At 30.5% G+C, this 14,923-nt stretch overlaps 2 protein-coding genes across 3 annotated transcripts in view; one reads left to right on the top strand and one right to left on the bottom strand.

Annotated features, from left to right (window-relative positions):
* The window catches only part of LOC113392624 (ATP-binding cassette sub-family C member 4-like), a 29,614-nt gene extending 18,083 nt beyond the window's left edge, over positions 1 to 11,531 (bottom strand). For both annotated transcript variants that reach the window (XM_064220764.1, XM_064220765.1), the window contains exons 1-5: positions 11,217 to 11,531; positions 10,894 to 10,990; positions 10,711 to 10,796; positions 8,836 to 8,992; positions 2,023 to 2,230 (exon numbers count right to left, since the gene is read on the bottom strand). In XM_064220764.1, coding sequence (XP_064076834.1) covers positions 2,023 to 2,230; positions 8,836 to 8,992; positions 10,711 to 10,796; positions 10,894 to 10,970 — 528 coding nt within the window. In that variant the 5' untranslated portion in view covers positions 10,971 to 10,990; positions 11,217 to 11,531. The remainder of the gene's footprint in view (positions 1 to 2,022; positions 2,231 to 8,835; positions 8,993 to 10,710; positions 10,797 to 10,893; positions 10,991 to 11,216) is intronic.
* Positions 11,532 to 12,227: 696 nt separating this feature from the next.
* LOC113392663 (beta-1,3-galactosyltransferase 6) lies at positions 12,228 to 14,260 on the top strand. The gene is made up of 3 exons (XM_026629201.2): positions 12,228 to 13,095; positions 13,193 to 13,383; positions 13,971 to 14,260. Exons 1-3 carry the CDS (start codon positions 12,457 to 12,459, stop codon positions 14,251 to 14,253), a joined length of 1,113 nt encoding a protein of 370 aa, XP_026484986.2. The 5' UTR covers positions 12,228 to 12,456; the 3' UTR covers positions 14,254 to 14,260.
* The last annotated feature ends 663 nt before the right edge of the window (positions 14,261 to 14,923 follow it).

Genomic DNA, 14,923 nt, shown 5'->3' with positions numbered 1-14,923 from the left:
TAACAAGCCTAAAAACTGAGGGGATCTCTTATGATAAATGGATACACGTTAATTTTTACATCGATAGAGTACCGAATATCAAATACGGATCTTTAAAATTTGGTAACAAGTTAAAATATAATTTTGCTCATTCCTCAAAACAAAAAATGTTTCATAAAACAATAAAACCTTATGTAATGTAAAATAATATAAAATATATATACTAATATTATAAATCCGCAAGTAACCGTCTGATGCTCTTTCAGGGCCAAATTACTGAACCGCATTTGATGAAATTTGGGATGAAGCAAACTTGGACTACTTTGTAAAGCCTGACGATCAACACCTACAACAAAAGCGAACCCAAGGGCGTTTCAATATTTTTTATATATCTTATCCAAACCTGAACCAGATACTATTGGCACTTGTGTATAAATTTTCAGCGAAGGTCATCTAATCATTAATTCCTCCTAGTGACTCAATTACGAATTTTAATGATTCGTGGAATTTGGATTTAAAACGAACATACAGAAATTAATAATCAGGGAAATAAATATATAGGTGAATACGAAAAGCATTAATGCGTATGTAATTAACAATACACATTTATAAAAATAAAAGGGTAATTGATATTGCTTCATTTGGATGTAGAATTTAATGGTAACAATAATTGGTCAAATTGTACCGCGTCATCCCTAAGAGATAAGACCTTTTGGTATTTGTAATTTTTAAAACAACTCTTAAATACCTATATTCATTTTATAATAAATTAATGTTTATATTTTTGATATACACACGTCGGTTTAGCTCGTTATTTTGTCTAGTTCGTTAGAAGTTAAGAATACGTTTAATAGGCAATATCTTGTAGATTTGAATCGATTTTATAGAACAGTTTAGTAAAACCACAGATTACGTTTTAATTATATTATTAACTAGCTGAATCTGCGGCTTTACCCGCGCCAAATTAAAAAAAAATTAACTTTACTGTCACCCCCATTATACTCAATCGAGGGGTGAATTAAAATAAATAATATATAAATAGCCTATCTCGTTCCCTAATCGGTTCAGCGGTTAAAGCGTGAAGAGGAAACAGTTACTTTCGCGTTATAGATATACCTTTAAATTTTAATGTTTTATTTATTAGGTATATTATAAATTTCATACACTAAGTATATTTAATATTGCTAATATGTATATTATAAATTTCATACACTAAGTATATTTAATATTGCTAAAAAAAGAAATGACACACTACAAAATAGTTTTTCAAAATCTTACAAATCTTTTCAAATAAAAATTACTTGCAATTTTTTTCTCCGAACGCATCGTGTAGACGTTATTAGTAGATACGAAAATAATGTGCGAACATTTCGAGGCTATTTAAACACCCCATCCATGTACATTGTACACGCAAATAAAGATATTCCATCTAGTCTCAACTAGTAAGTAAATCCTATATTGTTTGTATACATAAAAGACGTAAGTATAAATATAAATTAGTATACGTTTTATTTATATTAGGTTTAAATGTAGCGTGATTTAAACACATTTGTGTTACATAATGATAACGATAACGATACAGCCCTTTCGAAAGTAATCACTTATTTAGGCAAATTTTTATCCTGCTGACCTCGATTCTTACAGAATATGACGTCACAGTGATACAGCACGCAACGTTGTTATTTTACTTATTCCAAGACAAGGCGTCGTAACCTTGTCGTTTTACATACATTTCGTATTAAACCGCATAAGTAGGAAAAAAACTTGTTTCGTTCATTCAGTGTTCTGTACAATTTATATTGAAATAATTAACAAAGATTTTCAGAGTTAGAATAATAATAGTACTTACCCCTGCATACTTCAGTGCGACAGACTTAGCGCGGATATACTTTATAGAGATGTAAATCATTGTTACGTAATTTGGAGTTAGGAGTTTTGTGAACCTCTAATTTTTTTTTATTGCACAAAAATAAAGCGGCTGACAGACAACCTTGATTGGAAACTGATGTATTGCATTTATAAATAGTTATTTATCGGACTCACCTTTCTATATATGAGCGAGCAGCAAGCGACCCTGAACTTCATACCCATATGTAGAATAGCCATCATATAAGGATGTACGACGAAGACATTGAGCGCTGAACACAATACAACGGCACCCGCGTAGAGATAAGCTTCAGTTGGCTTTACTGTTTTCTGATCAGGACTGTAGTATTCCACAAGCCATCCGAGGAAAATTGGCTGCGCGATGCTAGAAAAAAAACTACATATTAATAAAATTAATCCTATTTATTACAACCAATACTACTTCAATATGATTCTAAATCTATGTATTGAATACTTATTGTGAAAATAGGATAGGATTGTTTCCATTTCAAAAACTGTTATTTTCGGTTTTTTAAATGCTAAGAAGTGACCACACTTTTTCTAACAATTATTCTAACAAAAAATACAGTATCATTTTCTAACAACTTACATTGAAAACAAAATTTCCAATTATTCAGCATTAGAAATATATACTTACTACCTAATAAGAGTAATCACTATATACCTACTGCAATTGTACGGTTGTTACAGCAGACTGATTGTACTCGAGTTCGCAATCACAATTGTATTCGAATTAAATGCGTGTTTTCACGAAAATAAACTACCAAAATAAAGTATAATTATCTAATATTTTTTTAAATGAACATGGTTATTTTTATTACTAACAGTATTTAAAACGGGATTATCTACGAATGTCTCTGAGACATTATCGATCAATGTCGAAATATCGAGCTCCACCAAATAAAAATAAAAAACATGGTAAACATCCCGTTTTAAATACTGTTAGTATCTAATAATTAATCAATTATTAAATCGAAAATCATCAATTATCGCAGAATAAATACAATTAGCTTGCCGGTCCACAAATGTAACCTTAATTAAATCTAAAATTAGACTACGATCGATCTACCTCGGGATCATTGAACCTCTTACGGTACGAATATATGGTTGACACGATTTCCGTGAAATTCCATAAAAATGATCATACTATGTCTATAGTCTTAACTAACAAGACCAATAACTACACTAATTGTTTTTTATTGATCTCACTTTGTGAGTGTGTTATTTTGCCGCACACGCATAACCTTTCCTTTGAGGTCCATGAGACGGTTATGCATAAAAAGTTGATTTTCTTGTCCGAAATAGCCGATGAACAGACCGAGCATCCGTGGCTGTTGGATACTACGAAAGATAAATTTGAATTATAATTATGATTTATATATACGTATACACTGAAGTCTTTCTTTAGTATTATACTAGCCCTGGCTTCGCGCGGGTGCGATGCTGATACTAAATATACTACAAAATGTCTTTACATACAGCTTTTTTGTCATTAGACAATACAAACTGCTATGTCCCTGCACTGTAATATCTTCGAAAATATACATTGAAATTACACGGTGTAAAGGCCATATTGATCTATATTAAATGCACAATGTAAGGTGTTAAGGTACTTAATTGGGTAATAACTAATGCTGTGTTGCTTAAAATCGCTTCGTAAATAAGTCATAAAAATTCTAAAATTATCAGTGTTTCTCTTCTATCTTATGCAGGAATTATAAATATAAACCTTCCTCTCTTGAATCACTCCATCTAATAAGAAACCGCATCAAAAACCGTTGCGTAGTTTTAAAGACCTAAGCAGGGACAGCCAGCGAGAAACGACTTTATTTTATTCTATGTAGTGATTATATGTTTCTAGTATATTCTAGTTTCTAGTGTAAGTATTCAAGGATAGCCATGCCTTTTTTTCTCCCGTTATGCGTTTCCCCCGCGTGAGATGGTGTACCTGGGACTCGCCGGTACCCAGGACGCCTAATGCGCACCAGTACGCCGGAATACCCGTAAAAAAACCAGCGGTAGGTACCCCTCCGTCTATTCGACGGGCGTCACGAGATTGCTTTCGCATGCTACCGTGACGAAAGAAGTCTGCCTAAAGGATTCCAAATAAATTCTTGAATCGAAGATAAACCGCATTATAATAACAAGGAAACTCGACGCTGAAAGATGATTTCACGCCTTATCTGTATCTATTCGAAACGCTTAGTAAGTGTTCATGAAACGTCACGTACTTGTACATGTTGTATAGCAAATGTTGGAAAAGAGTACTGATTTTCTTGCTGGATCATCTCTATAGAATCTGCATTCCGAATCAGTGGTAGGTATAGGTTTGATACAATTGTGTAAAATTCCGATTCAAAAGTGCTATAAAATAACGGTAAACGCTTACCTGAATAAAGTATATTTTGATTTGATTTGCACAAGGGACATGGTGGCGCATTGGCCATATATGGAATGGTTAATATTTCTTACGATACCTTTGTCTATGGGCAATGTTGATCACTTACCATCAGGTGGCCCTGGTAGTCATCCGTCTGCCAATGTTATATATATATATATATATATAAAATGAGACACAAATAAGCCACTTATAATGGATTAATTTTAGGAATCATTATTTTTCAAACATTCTTTAAAAGGTCCGGTCTGGTTAATTACAGTGTAAAGACTACAAAAGCCAAGGCTGCATTTTTCATATCAGGATATTTTCCGTACCTCCTTGACATTTTTTTATGAATTTACGATTCACAGTTCACAATTGTGTATCAATGAAATAATTAATGAGTTTCTATTTTATTATAAATGAAATATTTAATTGCAGCTGTTCAAACTAATCATGCGGTAATTATGTCGAAATATTTTCCGCGCATGCTAGTAAGAAATAAAACCCATTGATGAGTCTGTTGTTGCCTTTCTTATCAGAAAATGCGTAGCTATTGAATAATATATGTAGGTACTTATGAGTATTGAGCGTTTTAGAAATCCAACAAATTTATTTTTTTAAACTATTAGATTACGAGTAACCCACACCGGCATCGCACGAGTGCAATTTTTTAATAATATATGATATTAATATAACTTGTACCCTATAGCATTAACATATATTGATTAGACCTTATCATTTATAGTTATCTACTTTACCAAGTAAATTAAAAAAAGAGCTGTACAATTTATATAAAAACTAAATTACGTACAACATAAACCATCTAATTTACATAAAATGGTGTTTTATTTTAGACGTAACACAAGGTTGTACGTACATATAAATGACACAATTTATACGAGAATATCAAAACGGATTATTTGAGTTTTATGACCAAATTATTCATTTCGGAACTTATTTGTATACCTACAGTTAAACTTTATGACCTTTTGAAATAACAATTTATACATATGTATTCGATATAAAACATTACGTAGTCAACAACTAACCAATAGAAAATGTCGAAGGTACCTAATCATTTATATACAAGCGACCAGCCAGTTCTTCACTTACTTCTAAAAAAAACTGACAGTGCAATAAAAATTACAGATTAATCATCGCCTTGACAAGCGACTTCCTTACATCACTTTTATAGAATTCGTTTAATGTCTATCGTAAATGCTATGCAAAAATTACTACGAGTGTAATTATCAAAGGTATTTCTAAGTACGCTGTTACATGTAAAACTGTCACCATGCTAGTTATTAAAATATGTCTAATGCATGTCACGTAACGACGTAACGTATTCAAACAGTAAGAATAATAGGTAACTAGAATCAAGTGTGGCCGAAAATCACTCATATTTATTTTGATGGAAGGCGATCGGCAACAATTATATAATGTACTCCTAACCGTATACGAACACGACGACCAAATACAACTATGTAGAATTTAGATAGATATATTTGTGTGCAAACTCAGATGCGTACTGCCTCACTCCCATAATCTCGTAACGGTGGGATATAGCATACTAACACTCTAATTCTAAAATGTTAATACGAATTTCTCACCAAAAAAAACTAAATTTTATTTGACCAACTGGGATGGCAAGGCGTTTAATTTTTGAACTGAAGTGTTCTCAAAACCTAGATACTAACCAATGAGGCAGCACGACACAAAAAAGAACGGTAACAACTGTTGCACTGATTATCCTGCACTAAAATAATTCCCATCTCTTTTTAATCCTATAAAATTATTCTCAAAATGCTCCACTAATCAAAGGCAAGTTCGTTACATTACAAAATACATTTGCAAACAGAATTAATTTTACAAATTTTCCTCTTTTCGATAAAAAAATAGGTAGGTATCTGTTTACGGTGTAGCTGTTTACTGTTTCGTATTGTATGTTATATGTGTAATGTGTATATTCTTCGAAACTATACAACAGATTAATGCAGCGTCATATTTCATAATTACATCCGACTCTCGTTGTTCTTTGTTACACAGAGATAGATAAATATCGACTAAGATAGATTCTTTTTTATGCGTCAAATATATTATTTTTGTTTCAAGTCAGTATACCTCCAATATCTAGCCAATATTACTATCACCGACACAGACATACTATATTAAGTGATATACTTAGCACAAGCGCGTCATGTTATGAAAAACATGCACGATTTTCTGTACGTACTATCACGTAACGAGAACCATTTAGTTGTTTGAATACACACGTACATTCCACTTACGAAGATATTCTATGAACCAGCTAAAATCGCTTTATCTAACGATACAAAAAGTATTTTGTTAGGAATCAATTCGTATTTCGCGTCATAGTCGAGAGCCGCGACAATCCATTATATACGGAGGGCGTCCCCATTTTTATTCTAATAAAGGTACTTGTATTGCTAAAGTAAGTCTACTAGACTTCTACCTTTTAACTCACTGGATTTGTCACTTGTTCCATGTGCAGATTACAATAAAAAAAAATTAAATGGAATTATACAACGTGATCTTATTTAGGGTAACCTGATGTAGCACATAAATCCAAGTAAATTAAATAACTCAGTTCTATAGAACTATATTATTAAGAATAATCTGAATTTATGTTTTATTACATAAAATCGAAAATATTATTATTTTAATTATAATATAAAGGCCTATCTTCGTATGGCAGATTATGACATATACTTATAACAAATAATTTGTAATATGCCACAAAAGAAACTGAATTTCAAGAAAAAGTTATTTGAATTCAAATTTGGTTATGAGGTCATCGTATTCATGAAACAGACATTTAATATATAGTACTAGTTGTGGCGCGCGGCTTCGGTAGCGTTTAAGGGTTTGGTCGTCAGGGGTTACTTATAATTAAAATTAAATTTTAATTTAATTGCACTGGCATAGCTATCCCACTGTCCTTAAACCGTCTAAAACAAACAATAATACGGTCAAAGGGCACATGACAATGACTCATTTAGTTGTGTTACGATTGCAATAAAGTTATTAAATTGTTTTGGTGTTACGAATATTAAGTTAATCTCCTAATTAAACAATTTATTGAGTGTCACTTCACCTTGTCCGCAAATAAGAATACGTTAACCCCCGGAATATCGAAAACATCACGCGTAATTCGCATAATATATCTCGAGAGTAATAAAAATATATTATTTCGTTAAGAAATTGCAACACAACGATAAATACCTAGTTTATTTTAATTAGTTTTCTTTTTACAAAGTATAAATGTATTAAATTGTTTTTTTTTATACTATATATTACTATAAATACGATTCGTGAGTTTATTTATTTTATGTTACAGGTTAGAGGACGGGCAGCAATTGCGCGTAAGAAAAAAGACCCGTTACTTTCATCGCTAGTGCGCTACCTTGGAAACTAAGATGTTACGTCCCTTGTGCCTATAGTTACCAGCTCACTCACCCTTCAAACCGGAATACAACAATACTAATTGCTATTTTGGGGAACAATACCTCATGAATGGGTGGTAACTGATACCTACCCAACAGGCCTGCACAGAGTCCTACCATTAAATAAATTCTTGTGTTTATTATGATTTCACGTCTTTACTCCTTCTCCGATCATCAGGAAATTTGTATATATGTTGTCAAAAGTACAGAAAAGGACATAGACAAGGAGTGCCTAAGACCTTCCCCACACGTGAACGCGGTCGAATTTACCGATTTAAGATTGAAATTTCAAAATATTTGACGCAATAAGGATTTTAATCTTTGTCACGTGTGCGTTACACGTGCTATGTTATTTTTCAATCATTTTCAAAACTTTACTGAATTTTTTTTTTGTTGCTTTTATTTTAAAAAGCTATAATGATATGAATGAGTTGTCTTTTGACATATCTTTTCAATGTTTCTTATCACCACATAAACATACAATCATTTAATGTTTCGTTTATCATAAAATCAATACTCAGGATGAGTATTGCTGCTTCTTTATAAGTACTTGGGTATTGATAATTACTAGTTTTAGCATCAGTAGCGCAATGGTTTTCCGGGTGGCCAAGTGATGTAAATAATCGCAGGATCGATCCTGACCCCTTGTAACACCAGTGATAAGCATAAAAGGAAGGCTAAATAGGAATTTCAAATATTTGACATATTACATATATCAATGTCTGTCGATTTATGTTGGTCTTCTTTCTTGGGTGACTACCCAACAAAAAAGATGTTTTAGTGCATAAGTGTTTGCGCTTGCACATTACGCTTTTACTCTCATAACCAGTGGAACAGCGAAACCGACACGGCCGCAGAAAGTTTGGACGAAGGACCAAAAGCTTTACGCATTCTAAGTCATAGGATTAAACACTGTCTAAACTCCGGAGAGCTATTATTATAATCTTACTATTGCCTCGACCAGGGATTTGTTTTATTAGCTAGCCACTAGACCAACGAGGCGACCAACGGTCTAGTTATAAAATGGATTTCGAGCAGAATTTTAATATGCTTAATTTTTAAAAAAGTAAATCAATAATAATATATTTCATAATAAACTTAATAGTATTGTTAGGAACTTACCGAATACCGCATTCCATAAAGCAGAGGACGAATCCATAAAGCATGCATCGCGCTGCGTACGCTTTAAGAATCACTCTTAGGAGGCTGGGCGTACGTTTCCCTTGCGCACGGGCCACCTCCTCTTCCCACAAACGAGCGAACTTATCTCCAAGAGGACCTGATTGAAATTAGACAAACGCTATAATAATATATAAGTTTATTAATCAAGACAACTAGAAATATTTAGATTACGAATAAACTAAAGACATTTTTTTTGTATTTTAAAATTGGAATTAAGATTTTCGATTTTTTATAAGATAAAAACGCAAGACTAACAACAAAACAATTGCATTAGATTCAAAATAACAATAACGTGAACGTAATTATTACAATCGTAGTTAAATAATCGAGATAACGTATACAATAAATACTTCATGATTACAAACATTCAACTTAAATACAAATTCATTAACAACATTTCTACATCAGTAAATCCTACATGGTATCAACACTCAATTACCACAGAACAACAATTATACCGGTTGTATAATAGGACAGTATGTGTGGTCGAAATTTACGTATACTTATATGGACAGAGACAATAGTTTCTTTTCACGTTACGTAAATATCTGTGTTTGGATTGCTGAATTTAATTTCCCTTCCATTACATTAAATATAATAGTTAAAAGAATATAAGACAGGTATGTTATGGAGCTCCTTAACCGTAACCGAAACCGTCGGATATCCGAAATAAAAATCTATCTTTAACTGTAATCCAAACAGTTTTTGCATAGTGTTATTTATACTTTAAAAGAGTAGCTAATTGTATTTTAAAGCTATTCGTGTTTTTAATTTTCTGAGATTATACCTAAAACTAAATAAAGTCAAGCTCATATATTGTTTTTTTTTCTTTTAGATATTTTTAAATAATCTCATATCTGTAACTGAAACTATCCGAAACAATCATATAATCCGAAATAAATTATTAGCCATAACCATATCTGAAACCAGTAAAATGTTTTATTTTCCTTTGAATATGATAGTCTAAGGATCTACCAGGCAGATTGGATAATTTATTTTTGCATCAGCCTATTTAATGACAATAACAGAGTAGTAATGTTTAACATGGGGAAAACTGTACCGAACAGTTAGTATTAAAGTATTAAAGTAAAGACATTTATTAAAATTAAATTAAATTTTATAACAATTTAATTACTGTAACAGCTTTTAAGCTAACATGTGCTTCGTAAGTAGTATGTCTCATGTTTGTTATGAAATATAAACGGTCTAATGAATATTGGCTGCATGTCAATTAAAGAATAAGACAAGTATGTCACGACGCTAGACAGTATAAAGATCATTAATCATTTGTGTATAGTAGCAACAATGCTGTAGCTTCCCTGAATATTTTTCATTGATACATTTAAATAAACTACTAATATGTTAATCTTAATGATTGTTGTATTATATATTTTATAGCATACATAGATTTCATATTTATTGTTTAATAATTTAATATTGTTTAAGAAACCTGTCTCACTTCACCCTATAGCCCTTGGCAATATTGTAGTTTTATACCAGTGAAAATTTTTAGAATTGGTTCATTTGTTCCAGATATTACAAACAAACAAACAATTTTCTTTAATAATATTAAAATAGAGATGGATATTCCTATGATGTAATTTACTCAGGCCAGAAGCAATATTAGTCTGTGTAAAGATTCATAATAGGTAGTTTACCTTGAGTAAATTGAGACTTTCTGCACTTGTAGTAAATGTGACAAAATCTAATAACATGAGCCAACTAATGCCATTAGTTTTTCATTATCAAAATTTGAAGAATAAAAAAACAAGTTACTGTAAAATATAAAGAGATTTAGTAGGGAATTAACCTTACCTGAGGCATGTTCATCTAAAGGTTCATATAAATCACATTCTTCCAGTTCTTTCTTAAGGCCACTCCAAAATATTGGTAAAGTCCATCTAAATATTACAATTTATAAATAACAATATTTTATTTTAATGTATTAGAATATGAATAAATATAACTTATTTAAATATTATTTTGAAAAAAACTTACGCAAAAGTCAATGCAGAAAATGGGTTCGCCTTAGCCCGAGGATGGGGTGGCTTACCCTTTTTTTTTGTTGATTCCATTGTTTATAAGTTTATTGAAACTGCAAGAACAATATTTTAATACCTAAATGCACTTAAACAACTTATAATTTTATTTATACCAAACACATTTAATGCATTATTAAAAAAATATGAGGGTATTCAAATTATTAATAAAAGTTTATTTTTTAGAATTAATTTACGAAAATAAAAATAGTTATGGTAACATAATTTACACAACAAACAGCGAAGTATTATTTATTTAGTAATTTCAAATACTAACTCTACGTTTTTGTTGGTGTAGAATAAGTTTAGGATCTGATAAATAAGTGCATGGCGCCACTTCAAATACACAGTTCTGTGCCAATTTATTTTATTTGTACCCTTACAAATTTGCTATCACGAGTAAGTTTATAGTGATTCGCCTATGAAAATACGTAATTATGACACTAAAATTGTATAATTTGTAAATATTATGTAGTATGAAAATTGTTATTTATTTATAATAATATTATTTTATTCAACTGAAATTATTTGCACCGTTACAATAACCTATTCGCTACTACAGAAAAATTGGTACTAATTTGACGTTCAAGTCATTCCTGCAGCTGTCTTATGCCTTGCACACTGACCGTCAATAGCTTATGTCATTACTTTATTATGACTCTATTACACGTTATGACCTCAAATAAATGCGTTTTAGTTTCGGTTTCCATTATCAAGTTTTGCTCAAAATATATAATATATTGTATGCTTGTTTATATGTTAGGTATTTATGTGTATGTAGGTACAATATCTCGGTCTTAGCCCCAAGACAGATAAAAATTAAGAAGTTGTATATAAGTATAATAAGGTAGGTGTTTAATTAGTTTATAGTATATTACTTAACAACAGGGTTTAATTTATTATTGGGTGTAATATGTAAATGTAACCAGTTATTTTATACCGTTAGTTCGTCATTTGTTTTTAATTGTATATTATATTATGTTGTTTATTTAGAAAATAAATAAATAAAATGCACTCTTAAGTTCCAAATGCTGTTTATGTATAATCTGTGTTTGTTCTATCGACAAAGTATTTTTTTTACTATACTATTGTTTTAGTTAAACAAATTGTTAAGTTAAATTATTATTATCCATACGGAGCTTGCGCTGAATTTACTTCTAAGCAGTTCTTTTATAAATCATAGTAAAAATGACAGAAGTTGGTATGACGAGTACAGGTAACGAGATTCTCCTTATTGTTAAATGTCAACTTGTCAAGTATTAACTGACTAACTGTCATACCAGCAAGGCAATAGCTGTTCGAGTCTTTAAGCTATGTTTAAATTTATTTTGTTTGGCTGTGAGTTTTAACACTTCAAAAAACCTTATTAGTTATCGAGAGATAGCTTTTCAATATTATTTACTTTAAAATCGGAATGTAAGTGCTAGGAACATATTATTTGATAATTTAAACAATTCACAAAACAAGTAATTTTAGTGATCAGACTCATTTGAAGAATGATTTATCAATTGTATTATATAGAATGTTTGCTGTGTTCTTAAAACGATATAAAGGCATGATCCTCGCTAGTATATTATTTTTTTATTTAGGTTGTGGTATTACTTTAAGTTTCATTAGGATAGAATGTGCATCTCCAACATCAAATGCTAGCACCAGAAAAATTAAGGAAAACTTTGAAAACAATTTAGATAAAATAGAATATGCTGTATTAATCATCAGCAACCCCTTGAATGAGGCGAAACGTGATGCAATAAGAACTACATGGGCTAATTTTATTGATAATATATTTATAGAAAATGGTGAGCATTTATATAAATGGAATCATACTTGGACTGGGAACAGTATTAAACATGAACTTATTAAATGTTTTTTCGTTGTGGGAACTGAAGGCTTGGACACAGAGAGGATGAAAAAGATCCAAGCTGAACACACTAGAAGTAATGATTTACTACTTTTCAATAATTTTGAGGACAGTTACAAAAACTTAGCTAAAAAATTAATTCGCTCTTTAGAATGGATGAGTAATAATTTAAAAGATCTAAAATATGTCATTAAGTGTGATGATGACTCATTTGTTAGAGTTGACTTGATTGTAAGAGATCTTGAGGCTTTTGCTCCAGAAATGAGTGGACCAATGATCAGCCAATATGTCACTTATAAGGTACATAATATACCTAAAACATATATTTCATATTGCATAGTTACATTTAGCTATACTCAGGATGATTTTCAAGCTAAAAATATTTTATTTGTTTCAGAAATCTCTACCTACATATAAAGGTTTATATTGGGGTTATTTTGATGGTAGAGCGAAGGTGTTTTTAAATGGTAAATGGCAAGAAAAAGAATGGTTTCTATGTGACACATATCTACCGTATGCACTTGGGGGCGGCTATGTAATTTCCCGTAGTATTGTTGACTACATAGCCAAAAATTCACAATTTCTAAGGTAATTTAAGCTTCTTTAATTTAATTAAATATTTAACTTTCGACAATTTAAGCTTCCTTAATTTAATTAAATATTTCTCAATTTGAATAAATTGTGGTTTTATAGAATTTTATAACACCCAATTGCTGTGTAAGAAATTTTTTTTTTTTATGATACATATATATTATGTAGTTATCACACAGACATAATATATAATATGTCAAATAAGCTTTAAAAGTAAACTACCATCAATATCTGTAATAATAACAACTTATATATGTCACCATATTTTTTTTTATGTAATAGGTAGGCCACCTGATGGTAAGTAGTCATCCATGCCCATAGATTTTGGTGCTGTAATGAAAAATAAATATACCATATAGCAAAGCACATGTCTTATCACATTAACAATATCTTTGAATAATATTAGGCTCTATTTATATTTCCTTGGCTCACTGCAAACAGCCACTTAGTACTTAAGTTAATTGGTATTCATTATTTATTTATGTAATTACACAAGGATATCATATATTTTGCCTAAAACAAACGAATTTGTATCATACATTTTTTGGCAAATATAATAAAAACAGTATTTGTATTGTTTTCAGTCATTATAATTCAGAAGATGTTTCAATGGGAGTTTGGACAGCGGCCCTTGATGGTATCAATAGAGTGCATGATACCAGATTTGACACAGAATGGAAATCTCGAGGCTGTGACAGCAATATGCTTGTCCGCCATAAACAAACACCCAGTGATATGTTCCAGATGTATAAAACATTAGTTCATTCACAAGGAACTAAACTATGCAAGACTGAATCAGCTTTAAGAAAATCTTATCATTATAATTGGAATTCACTGCCAAGCATATGTTGTAAAGAGAAATATTAGTACATTTTTATTTTTAAAAAAAATAATCTCATCACAACAACTCCTGGAAGAAATGTTTTACTATTTCTTCTTTTTTATAAATTTCATGCATACTGACTTTGAGTAAGTGTCATATAGAATTTCTAGTCTATATTATAATAGTATTTTTTGTATTTCTTATTAAATTATGTGGACTCTGCCTTTGTTTAATTTGAATTATGCATTTCGTTTTATACTATTTGACAAAGTATGTGGTTACTGCTGTTCTGTAACTTAAAATTGGGCTTGTACTGTGTGTGAATATTTTGTTCAATTTATATATAATATATTTAATTAAGTCTTATGTGTAATGGTTTGAATAAAGTAAAGTAGGCTTGATTTACAAAGTCAAGATGAAAGTGAAATCATTTTCAGCAATCAATAAAAACAACTTTTATAACAGCAAGAATTTTTATTAAGAAATTTGAACACAAAACATTTGTCAAACATAATAATTGTAATAAAAAATAATAATATAAATAAAATGCAAATTTAATAAACACATTAAAAAAAAACTAACATTTATTCAAGTTGAAAGCTTAAAATAACTTATTTTAATGGTAATGAAAGATGTCATGGAAATTAAATCCCATGTGAAAAATGTGTGCTGTTTTTTATATCTATTAATCTTATTAAATTATCAAAGCAATTT

The sequence above is a fragment of the Vanessa tameamea genome, chromosome 5 (assembly GCF_037043105.1).
Source record: "Vanessa tameamea isolate UH-Manoa-2023 chromosome 5, ilVanTame1 primary haplotype, whole genome shotgun sequence".
NCBI classification, from domain to species: Eukaryota; Metazoa; Arthropoda; class Insecta; order Lepidoptera; family Nymphalidae; genus Vanessa; species Vanessa tameamea.
Note: the sequence above shows the minus strand (reverse complement) of the source record. Positions and strands in the feature narration are given on the sequence as shown.